We start from the raw sequence: 18,555 nt of genomic DNA on the forward strand, positions 1-18,555 counted from the left end.
ACAAACCTCGCCGACGTCATTAATGACGCCGCTGGCAGCTCTACACAACAGCATAGAGGTGTGGGGAAACGTGTCCACGTCTATGCCGGTAACTAATTTCACTGGATTGTGACATTAAACGTTTATTATTGTGACGATGATGATGATGATGATGATGATGATGGTTCCCTTTGTGTTTATATCAGCTGTGTGGCGGTGTAAAGGCAGAGGCAAACTTTAAGGGTCATGGTCCCAGATTTCATTAGTTATTACTGTCTGAATTTTTAAATTGCTTTTACACTCTATATTTTTTCCTCTTTATTTTCATGCAAATGAAGGTGCATTTGAATTCAATTTAATTTGTATTGTAGTGATCAAATTTATTTTTTGTACTTTAATTGCAACCAGTTTATCTTTTAAACTAGACGTGATCACTGCACCTCTGCATTATCCATGCACAGATCACTTGTTTCCCCTTACAAGATAATCAGTTTTTCAAGTTAGCATTGATACAACATTAAAAAGTGGCCTCATAAATATCAGAGGAGGTGATAATTAAAGGATACACTTTTTTCCCATCTTATAACAAAAAAAAAGTTGTTAAACATAAAGTAAACTGTACTGCTCTGACTCAGACTTGAGCTGCTGCTTGTTTAAACTTTTCTTTCACTGCACAGCGAAGTCCAGCTTTAGGAGCTAAGGGTGGCGGAGAGCAGAGCCACTGTGTTGCCCTCTACTGCCCTTGTGTGGCGAATATCCAGACACGCAGCTGTGTACAAACACAAATGACAGCAGAGGAAGTAAACTGTTTAGATGTAGTATTTTCCTGATACCTTGATGTGTCAACTTCAGTGATTCATCTAATGATGGTATGAAGGTCAGTCAGAATGAATCATGCTGTCAGAGCCGTCAGAGCTGTCAGAGCATGATGGCAGCTGAAGGTCGACAATCCAGAAAAAACTGCTTTCGATGAGAAATGAGATGTTAGAGAGGCTGAGTGGAATACATGTGTGTTTGCATCTCCTTCAAACTACAACTTAAAAACTAAACGGATTGCATTTTCTACATCGGTCACGAGTCTCAGATGAATCAGATTGACACTCAAAGTGTCTGGTCATAGTTCTGGAAAAAAAAAATCAACAGATAAGCAACAGTCTCATGAATCTTGGATAAAAAAAAAATCATCAGGCTGTGTCAACTTAAACAGAGGTGTCAAAAAATACATGACCAAATATTGTTTGACAGACACCAATAAAAAAACAAAAAAACAGAAAAAAGCACAGACAGATGCAGATGTTAAAATAAAAATTGCTGGTTACCAGGTGACCCCAGATGTATGATTTTACTCCTCTGAAGAAGGCTCAGACCAGATGATTCAAATCCTGGCTTCGATCAGTTTGCATTATTTTGACACTGATTTTGTAATCAGATTTTATATTTCTGAATCAACCGGAGGCATTTTCAATCTAAATTAGAAACATCAATAAAATATTGTGGCTGGGTTAAAGTATATGTGACCTCAATGGCGGACACTCAGGACGGTATATGAAAGACCGTTCCTCTTAAAAGGAGCAGTCACAGTTTCACGAATGAGTTTAATTTTTTAGGAGACTTTTGTCCGTAAAAGCTTCTTAACATGAGCTCCAGTAGACCAAGGATAACTGTCGGGCAGGATGTTGACTCCATCTGGTGTCTACAGCCAGTTACTGCAAATGATAGCACACATTATGCTGCGACAATCAAACTCTGATATCATGTCCTCAGACTATAAACGGATCCTTGGCTTGAAACAATGAATCAGTCAATAACGTTATTGTTCACAGTGGTAAAAATTAGTGTTGCGATAACGAGCTCGTGCATTTATCGCACAAAACATTAAAAACACAACAATCAATAATACGACCATCATAAAAGTGCTGTCAAAATACACAATAAAAAATTAAGGACCAATAAATAATACCTAGAGGATAAAAAAAGATTTAAAAGAAAAAACAATCACAATAAATTGAATTGCTGTTCTAACAGATAGCCTTTATTTGTCAGAGTTAAGAGTGGACAAGGAAAAAAGGCAGGTTTCCTTAAAGCAATCCAGCAGTACAAACACACAATTTAATATCTATCCATCTTATCTATCCATCTATCCTTCTATCCACCTAGATACTGTAGTAGTGGTGCAGTGGTCAGCACTGTTGCCTCACAGCATGAAGGTTCCGGGTTCAAGTCCTGGCTCCAGCACGGAATCTTTCTTTGTGGAGTCTCCATGTTCTCCCTGTTCCTGTGTGGGTTCTCTCTGGTACTCCAGCTTCCTCCCACAGTCCAAAGACATCAAGAGGGGACGAGGCTGATTGATACTCTAAAATTGGTTTTAAATAGCATCAGAATTGTTTACTTTGTCATCACTTCAGTTTGAGAAAAAGTTTATGAAACAAGTGAAAGCAGTCATTTTCACAAGTTTGACCTTTTTATGTGCAGAAAATGTACAAGTTTTTAGTGGTGAAGGGCTTACAAAGCACCCATAATGGAACACTCATTCACCAATTTATTAAGTAAACCTTGGTAGAATTATTCAGCCCAGCAATAAATGCTGTATTTTTTTCTCATTCTCCATTAATTTAATCTCTGTGAACATAATAAATTGGAAAGTGATTGTACAGTAATAAATCACTGACCTGATTAGAGGTATCAAAGTTTCTCATTAATCATCTTTGATTTAAAAAGAAAAAAAGAAAATTACCTGCTGACAGAAAATTTAACAATTTACTGGTTCCAGTTCAACACACACCACCACCCCGGTCGCCTCCCAGCTGTCAATAATAGTAATAACAGCGTTCAGTTCAATGCTTTGCCTTTTTATCTTCGGTTTCACTTCGGCTGATACGATGCAGGGGGTTATTGTTCTCATTGAAGGATTAATGAACATAATTTTAATTGGGAGTTTTAACATGTGGGTGCTGTGAAACCCTTTGAGACTGGAACCGTAATCAAGGTCTGCCGGCTAATCAAGCAAGATTGGGCAGATAATGACATTGTGACTAAATTAAGACAGAATTCATACTTGACTTAGTTTTGAATACATCATGTCTTGCTCTCTAAATTTTCCAAGTGAGTGCACAGCTGAAAGTTAAGTGATGCATATTACATAAATAATCTTTTTCGACTGATGAATGCACTGCAGTTGGTCTATGTCATGAAATATTGCTGATTAAAGCTTGAATATGAAAATTTAACAAGAGTGTTCCTGCACGCAGTAGCTGGCTCCAATTAATTTCTAGAAAACTGATGACTCCATCTCTGATCATTGCTATCTCATCAATGATTGCATCTCAATAACGTGGGCCAACATTTGACAAGTTGAGCATAAACCTGGAACGAGTATATCTTGAGTTTCTCTGCCTCTTTCGGAAAGAAAGTCGCCATCAGCTCTGAGCGCTGCTGAGCATTCGCATGTGCTGACCTCCCTAATTATATTGATCTAGATAACATCCTCGTCCTATAATTACTGTTCCAGACTTACAATGGTAAATGATTTATGAAGATTTTTGTGTAGTTTTGATCTGAATTTGGGAACAGTCACAGGCACAGAAGAGGAGATAATGATCCGTGAGACTGGGTTGAATACTGATTAAGCATTAACAATGGCTACATAAAGAACCAGCTCTGGTACAGTAGGATGGATCCTCACAGTTCATGCTGCACCGGCTGAGTGTTCTCAAATGCCACATTTTTCAATAACACCACTGAGCACTGATCGCAATGATGGCAGTTATTTTCTGGAACATACAAATTCTAACAGAGCTTGGACTGTGGCGGAAATATATTAGTTCTTCAGCTCTCAGCAGAACATGTCAGACAAACATGAGTGGACAGCTTATCCAGCAGCTGTGTGGTCAGCATCCAGGTGAAGCCTCATAGGAATAAACTAAAGGTGCAACTCTGTCAAAGCATTTAGAGGTATCGTCTCCTGGAAATGGGAGGTTTTGTGGAAAAAGGATGACTGCAGCAGAAATTATGCCGCAGGTTTGCATTACTCAGGAAAAGTCCCCAAAGGTCCTCTTTGCCTCTGCAATGTTACATTTTAATAATCACAGTGCTACTTTGTTCAATGGGCCTGTATCCACCCACCAAAAGCTCTTTTTTATATGACATGTCTGTTTATTTTACAATTGCTCACAAGTGCCACAATTTGACAGAGGTTTACTCTATTCAAGAGCTTTGTGCAGAACTGCTAGAGGCACTTATTTTTCCTCTGAACCACATTCAAATTTTGTCTGTTTGGTTACGCTTTGTGGCTGCTTCTCTGGAAATGGCAAGGAGAGTTTATGTTTTCTGCCTTGCAGATTCAGTCACTGGCTGCCTGAGCTGATTGTCTGCAGGTTGGTGTAGGTGGGACTGTGAATAAGTCCTAAATGAATTCAAAAGTTATAGCTGTCCAAAGCTTTCAATGTAAAAGACACCAACGACCATTTTAGTCCACACTTGGGCCTGTGAGAGCTGGAATAATATTTAGGATGGGGACTTTGGTGAAAAAAGTTTACTTACCCTACAGTGAATAAAAACTGCCTTATTTTTCCAATTCTAATTTCTAATTGGATAAGGGAATCTCCTCTGACCCCAGAAAACCAGCCATTTACAATTTTATAATGAATACACAGAAAGCAAACAAGACAAAATTGCAAAAATGCAGACTGTTCAACATGTTTCAACACTGACAAAGGAATGAGAATAGTGGCCCAGGGACCCATATGAGTTTCTGCAGATAAAAAAAAGTAAATAAATAACTGAAATGACTCTTGTCCATGAAGTAGGATAACACCATTTGGGAACCAAACGCTCTAAACTGACTGAGTTAATTATATTGGCATTGTTAATGGAGAGAGATCACGCTGTACCGCAACTGAAATTCTCTGTAAGAGCACTGAAACCTGATTGATAGTTGATAGTTTCAGCTCTTGGTACTCTGTCAAGTAGAAACTGTAGATTGGTTTCTAAGATTTTGAAACCTCCTATATAAGACCTGCTTGTTGCATAGTGCTTTGATGAATACACAGAAAGTAACAGGCAAGTTTCAACACTCAAAATAGGAATAACAACAGTGGCCCAGTGATTTAGCCTTGTGGAACCCCAGAGAAATATTTTTTTTCGGTAGATCCTGTCCTCTTAAGTAGAATGAAAACCATGTGTGTACAGGACATGCTAAGACAACTGGATCATGAATAATTAAGTAATAAAGTAAAGTAAACAGGGCATTAAGTGGAAAATATGTTAGGTTTTGTCACCAAAATAGTAATAAGAACAGTGGACAGGATGAGTCCGATATCATCAGGTGTACCTGTAACAGTTATTAGTTGATCTGGAGATCTCTCAGTGATTCCTTGGTGAGGATGAGGGAAATACATCACACATTTAATGACAAACAGGGAATTCGAACTCATCTAAATTGATCCAGATAGGCAGAATATGTCATGCATGAAAAAAAGTAAATTGATCCTTTGTGACAGTGACAGCTGAAAAAAGCAGCTGCCTCCCAAGCAGCAGTAATCAGACCTGCATTTGAAGAGGTAGCGTTTAAGCAGCTTTTTGGTAGCATGTTACACTGAGTAGCATTTGAACTTGTCCTCTCTCAATCTCATTTTAAGTAACATTAAATCTCAGTGCTGCTACTGTTGTTAACTCTCGGTTATGACAAATCAGATGAAACATTTCTGCACTGAGACGATATTCAACATAGCGCAAAATCAAAATCTCTCCAGCACTCACCTCCCTGGAGTGTGACTTCGACCTCTCATGCTCCTCACTCCCTCCAGCTCTCTTTGCTGTCCTTAGTTGTATATGGTCCATTACCTCTTTCACTTCACTACTGCATTCCATTCCGGTGAGGTTTTTGAGAGTCAGCTGGATGGCATGTCCATCATTTGAGGTGCCCCCCACCACAATCTAACCCTTCTACTGGGGTCACCTGGCTTACGGAGGCTTTTCTCACTTTCAACAATATTACAACCACATCTTAAGACTTCGAAGTGTACTCATGGGATGGTCCTGTTGCGGTTTTAGATATCAAATATGCAACAGATGGTTATTGGTCATGTTGTTTTCACATCAATGTGCAACAAAACAGATAACCTGGGGGGGGAAAAAATCAAGATACTGTGATGGACAACTTTGAATTCACGAGTTCACTTGAATCATGAAGACTTTGAATTTAAATGTCATGTAACAGTGTCAAAAGAGAGTGAGGCGTTAACCCCTCATGAAAGCTGCCATGATTGGTACTGAAACCTGATGGGTACATTGGATATTGAAAGATATTTATCGAGTTATTTTCACTCTTTGTCAGGTAATTTTCTAAGACGATTGGTCTCATGGAAATTAGTCTGTAATAATCAATGATGGAGGTTGTTTTTCTTCAACACAAGTGAGGTGACAGCACAAGCAGGGACAGTGGGTGCTGCAGGGAGCTATTAAAAATATCTTCCATGCTAATTACTGATCAATTCGAAAGACATTTGAAGAGTTTGTTAAAGATGTAACAATCGACGTAGGCACTGAATTATTTCCTCCACATCTCTGTAGCCACCAGGTGAGAATGCTGACATTCAGCTTGTGGCAGTAAAATTGAGTGAGCGTGAGATGTGACTCGATGTAGTGCAGCAAGAAATTAATATTTTATCTCTAACCAGAGACACTTCTTGAAAAGGAAAAAAAAAGTACGCCATGTTCATCACATTCTGTAGCACAAAAAAATCCACAGGGGCAGATTTGGAGGAAGTAATCAGCTTCTTATTGAAGAGAACAGAATGAGGTATTATTCTGATTATTGTTTATCAAATGAGAAAAGCAGGATTATCTGGCTGAGGGCATTTCATACATTTCTATCCTTCCTTTTTCTTTGCTTTGTCAAGCTCATTTTGGTGGTCAATTTCACCAAACAGCACTATCAAAAATCGACATCATAATAGAGAAACTGTCCACCATGGCATAGCAATAATTATATACTCAAGGAAAATCTTGCTTGAAACAAAATATGCAATAATAGTCAAATAGCAGAATTCTAGAGCTGACCTATCCTGGATATGAACCTGACCGAAACAGATTTCTGATGACAGGAAGGGCTTTTAATTTTGAAACGTATGTACCAAAAACAACAAGCAGCATTGATATGACAGCAAGTGGAAATACCGTCCAAAACAGTCACGTAAAATATGATCCACTGTCACCACACTGGTCAAAGATGGACTGACTCATGTCCAGCACTAATGAAATGCTGTCTGGGCATAGATTGTCGACATGTTATTGCTTCTACAGAGGATGAAATGGAATTCACATAGTGAATGAATAAATTAATTTTAATAAATAACAAAGTTAATTTGTGTGATATAAACATAAAATCTTAAAAATTATTTATTCCTTCATTGTTGTTTTGTTTTTTACATATATTTAATTTATAGTAACTGCATGGGGTATTTGTGAGTCTTGAATTGGTCAAAGAAAAAAGAAAAGAAAGAGAGAGAGAGAGAGAGAGAGAGAGAGACTAAATTGAGGCAATTCAAGTGACTTCAAAGACAGTTCACAAAATGACATTGATCATCTCACAAGAAGATACATTGTGTTTATCTACATCAGTGGGTATCCGTAGTCTGATCATGCTCATCTTTTTTTCTTTTTTTAAAATTCTAGTGTCACACTGATAAAAGTCACCATCACCGATATAAATTAATAAATTAGATTTAAAAATACATAACATAAGGGTTGAAGCAATTCTTTCTTAACACCCAATATTTAAAAATAAAAATGTAACCAAGGACATTTGCAAGAAAGAAAAAAAAAGCTCTCACACAGAAAACAACACAATATCACTTCATTAATGAGGGGAAAATCCAAACCTGAAACCTTCACTTGTAACTCGCAGTAATGCTGTAAATGCATAAAGTCAGGTGATCTGGATGCATGTCCAGATACACTGGGTGGTCCATAACCTCAACTACACCACAAATGCTCTTTAGTTTAAGACACCGATCGCATTTGTATCGACTGTGTGATCATCACTGCATGACAGCTAGGACCGTTGCATTTTTTTTTTTTATTTACTGCGCATCCGTGCTTAATCAATTTGGGCTTGTCTCCATATTTTACATTGTCTTCTGTTTCTTCATATCATTCTCATCTGCAGAACACATGGATCATATTTGCCTGCTATATATATATATATATATATATATATATATATATATATATATATACACACACACACACGCACACACACACACACACACACACACACACACACACACACACATATATATATATACATATATATATACACACACACACACACACACACACACAAATATCCTTCTTTGGAGGAAAACACTTCACTCTAGTTTATGGGACATTATACACACTTGGCTGCTCGTCAATATTAAGCCTATATCATGGGCCTAAAATGAGCGTGAGGATAGCTCTGTCCCTGTAAATAATCTGCCCATCCATTACACATATGCCCGCCTTAGCTTTGTTTGGAACCATTATGTTCCCCTTCACAAGGTCCATAAAGAGTCATGAAGCAGCTTGAGTAATCAGTTATAAGGAAATAAAATGGGTGAATGGTTGCTGGTGTGTGGGATGCTCTTTTCTCCCTTCCCTCCAGGCCACAAAAATAGTGAGTGAGAGCGCCAAAGAAAGCAGGGTCCAAAAAAGAGGTGTGGCTATCCCTCCATCTCAGCACCTCAGTATCTAATTGACCACACATGGAGACAGAGGGAGGATTGTTGGTAGATTTGGTGGAGGAATGATCCCGGCACACTGGTAGGGCCGGGGGGTGTGTGAAGGGTGTGTCCTCTAGAGCAGGGAGCTGGGGCTCTCTGGGTGTGGCGGGGGTGTGTGCGTTGGGCTGTGACGCATGGGCAGTATGTCATAATGGCTAGGGATGTGACTGCTGCGGGGAAGATCATAGGGGTTCTGGGAGAAGCCGGTGGCCATTCCATTGGGTCCCTGCAGAACACTCACCGTTGGCTCTGTGATAATTTAGGAAAGAATGAGGGAAAATTAGGAGGGTAAAGAGTGGCAGGCACAGGCTGAGGAAAAGGAGGTACATGCACTACGAAGGCAGGTCACATTTCTTCTTTTCTCAGCTTACAATGTCTGTACAGGCTCACAGCCGGGGACAAAACCAGAGAGGCCATAAGCTGCAGGACCCTGCTGTGCTCCATACACCAGAGCAACTACACACTCACCAACTTCATAGACATTCCTGCTCGCACTGCCCAGGAGGGTGGCAGTGCCTCCGAAGGGCACTTCACGGTGGGAGGGGGACTTCATCTCGACATAGCTGCTCTCTGTGTGCTTGCAGGCCAGGCCTGGCGGGTCTCTAATGGTGGCGTATGGATTCTCACTATTCAGGGAGCAGGAGCTGTTGTTGCACATGGAGCCCTTGATGTAATCTGCAATTGCCGCCAGACAAGGATATTCAGTCTCAACTGAGATGAATAGATTGTCACTGATGTGCAGCAGTATTCTGATATTACCATTAAAATTTAAATGGACATCAAAGTGTGGCATCGAAAATGGCAATGAAATTGCTTGCCATTCTAAAGAAGTTGTTCCTCTTTTGTCTCCGACAGGTGAATAATAGTACATAGTAATCAGAGCACAAAGGGGAGCGAGTGGTAGGCCCATCTCATCTATAACAGTCTCATCAGTCTGATAAGAAGCCTCATTAGTGACCGCAGCAAAGCTCCTTCAGACCACTCTTCACACCCCTGGGTCTCTCAGATTCACCACTGACTGCACAGTGTGGGAGACAAAATGACGTATCGGGCACCGAGCCATGGAGAGCAATTACTGTTGGAACAAAACCATAGCCCACCATGATCTTGTGCAAAGTGCAGAGAGTCTTCACATAAATCATGGAGACGATAATGATATGGGATTTTAGGTCAGAGAAATAACAGTCTCAGATGGGATTAGAAACCAAGAAATTGATACATGAGCTGTTCAGCATATGAGGGTTTTTATTGTTAGTGCTAGGAAGGACGATCAGGATATATCGTCTGTCTGTCTGTCACTCTCTCTCTCTCTCTCTCTCTCTCTCTCACACTCACACACACACCTAAAGAGTGAGTGATGTACCTTTTCTGGATCCTCTCTGAGCCTGTGTCTCCCCCTGTTGAACATCTGCTACAAATGTCAAAACACAAAAGTCAAGCATTACACACACGTTCACCTGACGAGCCGTGGCTGACAGGAAACTTCACGTTAAGGCATGAAGTCTTTCAGGAAAGTAATGCACAGGACTGTGAGGAGATATTGCATTCCCACAAAGGCTAGCAATCTCATCAGCAGTGGTCATAACTATTTCATCAGAAAAACATCAAAAACAAATGCCTCCATCACTTGAGAGAGCTTGTGAAAGACTTTCTGAAAGTGACTTGTTATTATGACTGAACTGCTGGGTGCTTTAACTTAAATTGGAAATGTGCTGATTATTCAAATGTGCTGATGAGCCAATAAATCAGCAAAAGTGCATGTTTACTTTCCCGCCGTGCTGCTAACAAACAGAATTTGACGACAATTATATAGCTTGTGTATTCCCTCTAAAAAGGAGATGCGCTCAGATAGTGCAGATAACAGACTAGAGATTTTAGCTATTATCAGTTTTTCTTCCTCTGTTAATTTTCCACAATGTAAGAGTGCTATTTGACCTAGTGCAAGCCATCATAGAAGAATTTGTCACAGGGGAATGGAAAGAGTGTTAATGAGCTCACACTGACCCCCACTCACCTCAGCACCACTGCCCTCTCTTCCCATCCGCATATCTTATCAAAATCAGAGCAAAGGTTCTGTCTAACAAGAAACCCCTGGTTCATCTTCATTCTCAGCAGGCTAGCTGTGTCCCAGCTAGCGCCAAAATGAATTTAATGACACGTGTCTATGCCCTTGAAGTGACGACTGTAACAAAGTCCATATTGGGGATATGTGCAGTGTTATTATGTTAAGAGCAAGGAGAACTAACCTAGGTCGTTGAGGTTGCAATAGGCTCTCCACTCTGAACCATTTCTGCTTTTCAGGGTGCTCGACTGTGAAAGGAAAAAGAGATTATGGTTGTTTTTTTGAGCGAGAGCTCAAGATCAATAAATATATATATATATATATATATATATATATATATATATATATATATATATATATATGAATATCTGTGTGTGTGTGTGTGTGTGTGTGTGTGTGTGTGTGTGTGTGTGTGTGTGTGTGTGTGCGTGCGTGCGTCATACTTTGAGGGTCAGAGTGCCATCCAGGTTGCTGGAGATGGTTGAGACGACGTTGCACTGGGCCACTGTGTGGTAGCTGGGGTTGGAGAAGCACTGGGCGCTACTGCTGCTGCTCTGGCTCTGATTCACCTCAGCAGCGCTGGTCTTCATTGCTACAGTGCTGCCACATTCTGAGGGGGTTCAACAACAGGTTGAAAGGTTTAATGCACACATTAAATCAAATTCAGTCAGAAACATGCTGTGTTGTGGAATGATTTAAATTTTTTTTAACACCACCGCATCTTTTCCTCTCAATCAAGCAAAAGTGTGGAAATGCCAGAATGTAAGCCCTATTTTTGCCACGACTTTCTTTTACTCAAGTGACTTCTATCATACACACCTGTTAATAAAAGTCATATTGTCATGTACTAAGGATCAATAACTTGATCAGGATTGCCTTCAAAAGTTGGTTACCTGTTCCTTGTATCACTGTCTATCTTTCCACCATTTTTGATCAAATTTGATCATCCATTCATTTTTAATACATCCAGCTGACAAACACATGGGTGATCACATTACCTCCTTGACAGATGTAATAAATAAGCAGTTAATGGAAAAGGACACAGTAAGGTGTACAAGTAGGTGGATGTTTTATGTACAATATCTCACCAGACAGGGAATAGTCAGTGTTGGTGATGTGCATTGCCTGTGTGTATGACACACTGGGCTGGATCTCGTGGCCTTTGTCCCTCTGTCGCTGTCTGTACCACACAAACAGGCTGAGCATGGCCATGATGATGAGGAGGAGAAAGATGATGCCCATAACAGCACCCGCGGACTGCCGCTCCGAGCCTCGGGCCGGGCTAATCTTGGTGTAGGGGTTCAGCTCCTCCATCATCAGAGCTGCTACATGGAAAACACATAAAGTGGGTTGATTAAACCCTGTGCACATATCAGTGTTTGAACAACAATCTCAATCAGCTCTCACCTTGATCACAGCGAATGCCTTTATATCCAGGGCTGCAGTAGCAGGTTCCAGTCACATAGTCACAGGTAGCATTGTTCAGGCACTCACACAGCTGCTGGCAACCATATCCAAACGTACCAGCAGGACACTCTGCATAGGAGAGATGCATTACTACACCCATCAAAATTAAAGCACTTAGAGAGTGGGAGTGAAATTATTTATAGAACACACACACAAACTCATCCATCATCTAATTTTGCATAGCTAAAATGTGCCGGGACTACTCAACTCTGCTCACAGCTTGTCCCAATGAAGCCTGTTCGACAAGCACACAGGCCAGTAATGTGGTCACAGTCTGCGCCGTTTTGGCAGCGACAGACTTCAGAGCAATCCCTGCCATAGAACCCTGAGGGACAGCCTGGGACAGACATGTATAAATGTTGGCATGAGAGAGGTGGAGAAACAAAGAGATAGGAGGACAACATTAAGAGGCAAGGTCATATTGCAGGGGAACGGGGAAATCAATAATATTCGATGTCTCTGCAGCATACACAATAAGGGACAATGCAAATGAAGAGGAATAAAACATTTCCTGCTTCAGCAGGAACAGTGGTTATGGTGTTAATATGGTACGAAGGTGGAAGTGAAGAACAAGACAACTGAAAGCACAAAAAAGAGTGAATAAAACCCTTTGGATGATAGATAACAGAATCCAAGTTAGTAGACTCATGTAGATGATCTATACTTTCCCTGGGTAACAAGTAGCCATTAAACCGATTATGACATTGCTCTGTCTCAACATCTGGAAATGATAAACTAATATCATCCAGTTCCGTCTCTGGAACAAGTCTTGTTCCTCGCTTGCCATCTCCTGCAGTTCTACTGGATTGCCAGTAGGTGACACTGTGTGTGTACATACTGAGTGGTAGAGACTCACGCTGTGTGCAGTAGAGTCCGGTCCAGCCGGGGCTGCACCTACACTCCCCATCATAGGCGCTGCACTGTGCTCCGTTGTGACAGTTACACGAGTTGAGACAATCAGGGCCCCAGTGCCCAGAGGGACAAGCTACAGACACCAGAGACATAGGTATAGTCACATAACCTGGACATGGAGAGTATATAAAACACGTTTAAGGAAATACTGCACAGTGTACTTCACACAGATCATGGCAGGAAATCCAGTATGAGTTTAACCCTCAACCAACCAATGATTACCAGCCTCAGGAGAGTGTTTCCACCTTGCGGGCAGCAGGAGCTAACACAGAGGCAGTTTGAAATACTCTTGTGGGTGCTGTTGACAGATGTGGTGTTCACAAAAGTTTATAGATGTGTCATGGTGATCAAAATAAAGGCTTCATTTGAAAACCGTTGTTGTCCAGCCCATACACTAATGACTAATGAGTACTCGTGGGTCCGATGGTAAATATGTTGAATGGTGTGATCTCATAGTAAGACACTCTCTCGTTAGTAATGTGTGAGCCAGATGTATCAGCTTCAATAACCCCAAATCTGTCTGATCCTAAGTTTTCACTTCACTTGAGTGCAATAAAATACCAGACATTCATTTCCCATGACATGATGGCTCAAAGCTCTGCTAATGAGGTTTGACCTACAGTGCTGTACATCAAAGAGCATAATGCATTACAACAATCATTTACGCAACTATCACATCAGCTGAGGTTGAGGGCAGTTCTTGGAATGTGCCGGGTCAGGACAACGATTCATGTGTACGAAGATAAATGTGAGACGGAAAAGAGGAGTGGAGACAATGACAGAAGGAATAATAAAGAGGGGAGTGAATTAGCAGAGTAAATTAGCAAATTAGACACAGGATGAAGGAGTGGAGACATACCCTGAGAGCAATCCTCTCCAATCCAACCGGGGAAGCATTGGCAGGAGCCATCGATGGGGTTGCAGGTGCCGTTGTTGGTGCAGAGGCAGATCTCAGAGCAGGCCCTCCCGTACCTGCCACTCGGACAGACTGCAGAGGACACCACATCACTTCTCATCTGCATATCATCTCTTCCATGCAAATAATCCCTCTACAAACCATTAATTCAGTGAAAGGTTATGCAAGCACATTCCTCTAATGGATGGTATTGTTTTATTAGAGTGGACATGAGGTGATCTGTTTTGACAAAAGGAGGAGTCAATCACTGCCTCCAGTGACACAACTGCCCCATTTTTACTCACTAGAGTGGAATAACTGATGTGCCACAGTATTAAAATAGACCATGTACACAGACCACTGTATACATTTTTTATGAAATTAATATTTTAACGTTCTCCGGCACTCTTCAATAAAATATGTCATTTCCAATGAAACCTCCATTGTGTTTTCTTGTTGGACAGTGGGACAAATTGTAGCAAGGTGTGCGTATCCACCGTTATCAGGCAGCTGCAGCAACACATCAAAGGTCTCATATAAAGAGAATAGTTCAGCTGCAGAGATCCCAGATAAGGCGACTGGTTGTAAAAGAGATGGGTCTGACTCATTTTCATATGGGGTGATTTTAATGATTACATTTCAACTGGCTTTCCACTCTTCTTGAGAGCTCTTTCATGCTCCTTCAGGCAGGCTGTCATTAGGCCATGAGGTTGGCTCCCCCATACTGCTGCTGCTGGGGATTCAAGCCTCATCACACTGGGAGAGCTTCATTAGGCCGGGACTTTGTGTGCTGGACAGAGGACAAGTGAGGACGCCAACAGGGCTAAACAAGAGGAGAATGTGCATGTTGTTTGCTACCTTCGCCCCTTGTGGTCCCGCGCCTGCTTGCTAGTAATTATAGTCCAGACAAATTAGGACTTATTTTTTTCCCCCTTTTTCCTAACGTATTAAACTTTTATTTGGAAGACATTCCTCAAAGTCATGAAAGAGAATTTTGGAGAAAAAAAATCCTGCTGCTTTTCTTTAATTTAAAAAAAAAAGTAAATTATTAGAGGTAAAATCTACAGTTCTTTCATCAACATACTGATGAAGACCGATTTCACGTTACCTTTGTTCATCCACATTATCTTCCAAGTGGTGCCATTACTACTTCAAATGTTGAGTACAATGAAAGCGAGATGACAGGACGATGACTTCTAATTTAGGTGATATAAATGAATTATATTTGACCTGTCAAGTACAAAAACACCATTTCTCATGCAGTCTCCATCTATCTAAGAATTCTTTTTAATGTCCCTGGCTTCAGCTGACTTGTAATATTGCTTTCTTTAAAAATTCGCTTTCATTACTTTTTACCATATTGTCAAAATGTGTGTCGTGTATTAGATTTAAAAAGAATGCAAATCAAAGGTCCTCGTCAAAGACATTAAATATGGAAATGATGTGATCAAGAATCATTTGTCTGAGTCTTTCCACTGCAATGTTGTTTTTATCACAAAGAGGTGGACTAAACAAATTTTTTTTAGCTAACAGAGATCCTAATAAAACCATAAACCCTAATCAAGGGCAGACCTTTTGTCTCTGTATCCCTAAAGAAGCAAATTTGCATGCAGCTCTAGTCACAGAATTAGGGAGAGGAACAGGAAGATTTACATGACAAATCTTCCCAACAGTGTGTCGTCATTTTGATCTGGGATTGACAATAATCATTCTTAAAAGTTTCAAGGCTGATGTACGAGTGGGAGGGGCAGCAGGTCGATCGAATTACAGCCAGTGAGTACAGTACAGATCAAGTATTTGACATCAAAATAGAGTTTTGGAAAATAAAATTGTAGGTAAAAGTGTTGTATGTTCCATTGTATTATCTTTACTCTCATTTAGAGTACGTTTTTCTGATTTAATATCACAGGTATTATTGCCTGATGTTGTACTCTGGTACTCCAGCTTCCTCCCACAGTCCAAAGACATCAAGAGGGGACGAGGCTGATTGATAGGCTCCAGCCCCCCCCCCCCCCCGACCCTTAACAGGATAAGCGGTAGAAAATGGATGGATGGATACATTTTTCCCTCTTAGTTTCCATATAACAGGAACAAGTGACTTCAGATTAATACCAGATATTATTCGTGGACAGGACCTCATTTTAAACAATTTCACTGCTTCCTTCAAATGTTTAATGGAAAATGTACCTCTGTTTTTTTTCAGTTTTTTCCATGTCACTTGACCCAGCAACTCCAACTCTTTGCCAAACATTGTAGTACACTGGACAAATTAGACACCTCTTAGTTCAATTGTACTTCCTCCTGTATTTCATATAAATATTTCATCGGAAAATAACATTTTTCTCCAGAGTAACTACGTCTTTGACCCAGTGGCTCCAAATTTTCCAGAAATCATTACTGGACTGTAAAAAACAGATACGCTCCTTCTATTTTACATGAAAATACAAAACTCACTAAGTGTCCTATTCTCCCAAATTCAAATGCAGATTTTACTGTATGTTAAGAAAAATGCCAGGACTTTTTCAATTTTTTTTTTACTGGACTTACCCTTTTCTAGTGTAAGAAACTGAAACCACACTGAATTGGACAGTAAGTGAAACAGCAGGAAAAGGTCAAGGGGACAGAAAAAGGATACTTGCCTTGGTTACACAGAGAACCGGTGAAGCCCGACAGACACTCGCAGTGGCCCGTTACATGATGGCATGGCCCGGTACTATGCACACACTGAGGGCATGACTGGCTGCAGCGATGTCCGTAGAACCCCGGAGAACAAACTGCAGCAGTGAAAGAACCAGAGAGGGATTCAGTTAATAATGTTGATGGAACAAGAGGTAGATAACGATTAAAACAATGGCATGACCGGAAAGAAGAAGGGAGGACAGAAAAATCAAGGCTGGAAGAATTAAAGCAGAAAAGTCAAAGAGAGAGCAAAGGGGGTGAGAAATCAGAAAAGCTGGTCTTTAATGTAATCACTCCCATTTCATGTGCTGCCAGAGACAGAATAGTAAAACAGTTTAGAGAGTTGAGAACATCTGTTTTATGTTCAGCCTTCAGAGCAACTTCATTATCTATAAATGTCAGGAAACACACAACTGTTCATTATTAATGATTTTATAGAAAGCTTGTGAATCATTGAAAAAGGTAATATAACAATTATTACACATTTTTTACAGTGAGTAATGGTCCCACCATAAAAGAGGCAAAAGACTGGATGAGAAGCCTTTTCTTATTTCAATACAGATGGAACTTTTATGTTTCTATTTTCACAGCAGGAGATTTGGGAAGATTTCTAGTCTCCTATTACTGTCCTCAGGAGGCAATCAGGTATTTCCAAAATACATTTCAGGAATCGACAAACTCATCCTTGTTTGCAGTCCAACACCCAGGAATTATTGACCGTGGCCAGTGGGTTTTGATTTAAGTGCAGAAGCCCAGGTGTGATACACCTTTATCAGGCTCCAGAGAACCATGTAATCAATTCAATTAACGCTTAAGCAAGCAAAAACAGCAAAATTACAGTTATGAGCTTTTCACCCGATGAGAACATTATCTGTGTAAATATTGAATTTCAAGAGGTAATCACACACACAGCTTGTCTAAGATTCTCTCATACATTCCGCTCAAATTGATGTTTACAGGTTTGTGACTGCAAATTTCACTTCCAATCAGCAAGCTCATCACTTGAGAGCGGCTTCAGACGGACCCCCATTCAGAAAGCGGTGATGGCACTCCCGGCAAGCATGCTCTCTGATGAGTCTTGGGCAAGGACGGTGAATCTCCCACTGTGAGCTGGTTGTTGAGGACAGGCTAGGAGGGTAAGGACTGTGTGTGTGTGTGTGTGTGTGTGTGTGTGTGTGTGTGTGTGTGTGTGTGTGTGTGTGTGTGTGTGTGTGCGTGCGTGTGCGCGCGCGCGCGTCTGTGTTTGAGCGTGTCTTGGGGAATGCTGCCGGGGTAAAGACACTGTGATTAAATGATAGCTGTGATGAAGGGTTTACACTCAGGCAGTTACGCTTGACAACTAAGTGCTTCTCCCCAGCTGTCTCAACATTTTACACTTCCTTGAAGGTCATAACAAGGTCAGTATTGAGATGGCATTTGTTACTGCATCCCATGATTTTCCATCGGATGAAGAGACTGTTTAAAGAAAGAGAAGGGGAGCCTCACTTCTTTTGCAGGAGGTCCCTCTGTATCCAGGTGCACACACACATGTGCCATCTTCTGGCGAGCAGGATCCGCCATTCTGACAGGAGCAGCTGACTGAACAGTTGGGTCCCCAGAAGCCTTGTGGGCACACATTATCACAGTGGATTCCTAGAATGACACATATTTGGTGAAAGCACACCAAGAAGGTAAAGACTGATATGTTGAAATATTCTAAATAGGCTGCCATCTGTAAAAACACATCAGAAAAGGGCAGCGTTCACAATGTCTGATCACAGCAGGTTTGTGCGAGTATTTATTCAGCATGGACCCTTGAT

At 40.8% G+C, this 18,555-nt stretch overlaps 1 protein-coding gene across 1 annotated transcript in view; it reads right to left on the reverse strand.

The window, feature by feature from the left end:
- Window positions 1-6,585: 6,585 nt before the first annotated feature.
- The window catches only part of megf11 (multiple EGF-like-domains 11), a 78,655-nt gene continuing 66,685 nt past the window's right edge, over window positions 6,586-18,555 (reverse strand). The window contains exons 16-27 of the mRNA XM_086209089.1: window positions 18,242-18,388; window positions 16,717-16,851; window positions 14,042-14,170; window positions 13,127-13,255; window positions 12,479-12,607; window positions 12,211-12,339; window positions 11,892-12,128; window positions 11,247-11,413; window positions 10,988-11,051; window positions 10,105-10,152; window positions 9,210-9,416; window positions 6,586-8,990 (exon numbers count right to left, since the gene is read on the reverse strand). Coding sequence (XP_086065215.1) covers window positions 8,815-8,990; window positions 9,210-9,416; window positions 10,105-10,152; window positions 10,988-11,051; window positions 11,247-11,413; window positions 11,892-12,128; window positions 12,211-12,339; window positions 12,479-12,607; window positions 13,127-13,255; window positions 14,042-14,170; window positions 16,717-16,851; window positions 18,242-18,388 — 1,697 coding nt within the window. The 3' untranslated portion in view covers window positions 6,586-8,814. The remainder of the gene's footprint in view (window positions 8,991-9,209; window positions 9,417-10,104; window positions 10,153-10,987; window positions 11,052-11,246; window positions 11,414-11,891; window positions 12,129-12,210; window positions 12,340-12,478; window positions 12,608-13,126; window positions 13,256-14,041; window positions 14,171-16,716; window positions 16,852-18,241; window positions 18,389-18,555) is intronic.

Source organism: Aulostomus chinensis, chromosome 7 (assembly GCF_037954235.1).
Source record: "Aulostomus chinensis isolate RoL2024-O1b breed Wild chromosome 7, RoL_Achi_v1.0, whole genome shotgun sequence".
NCBI classification, from domain to species: Eukaryota; Metazoa; Chordata; class Actinopteri; order Syngnathiformes; family Aulostomidae; genus Aulostomus; species Aulostomus chinensis.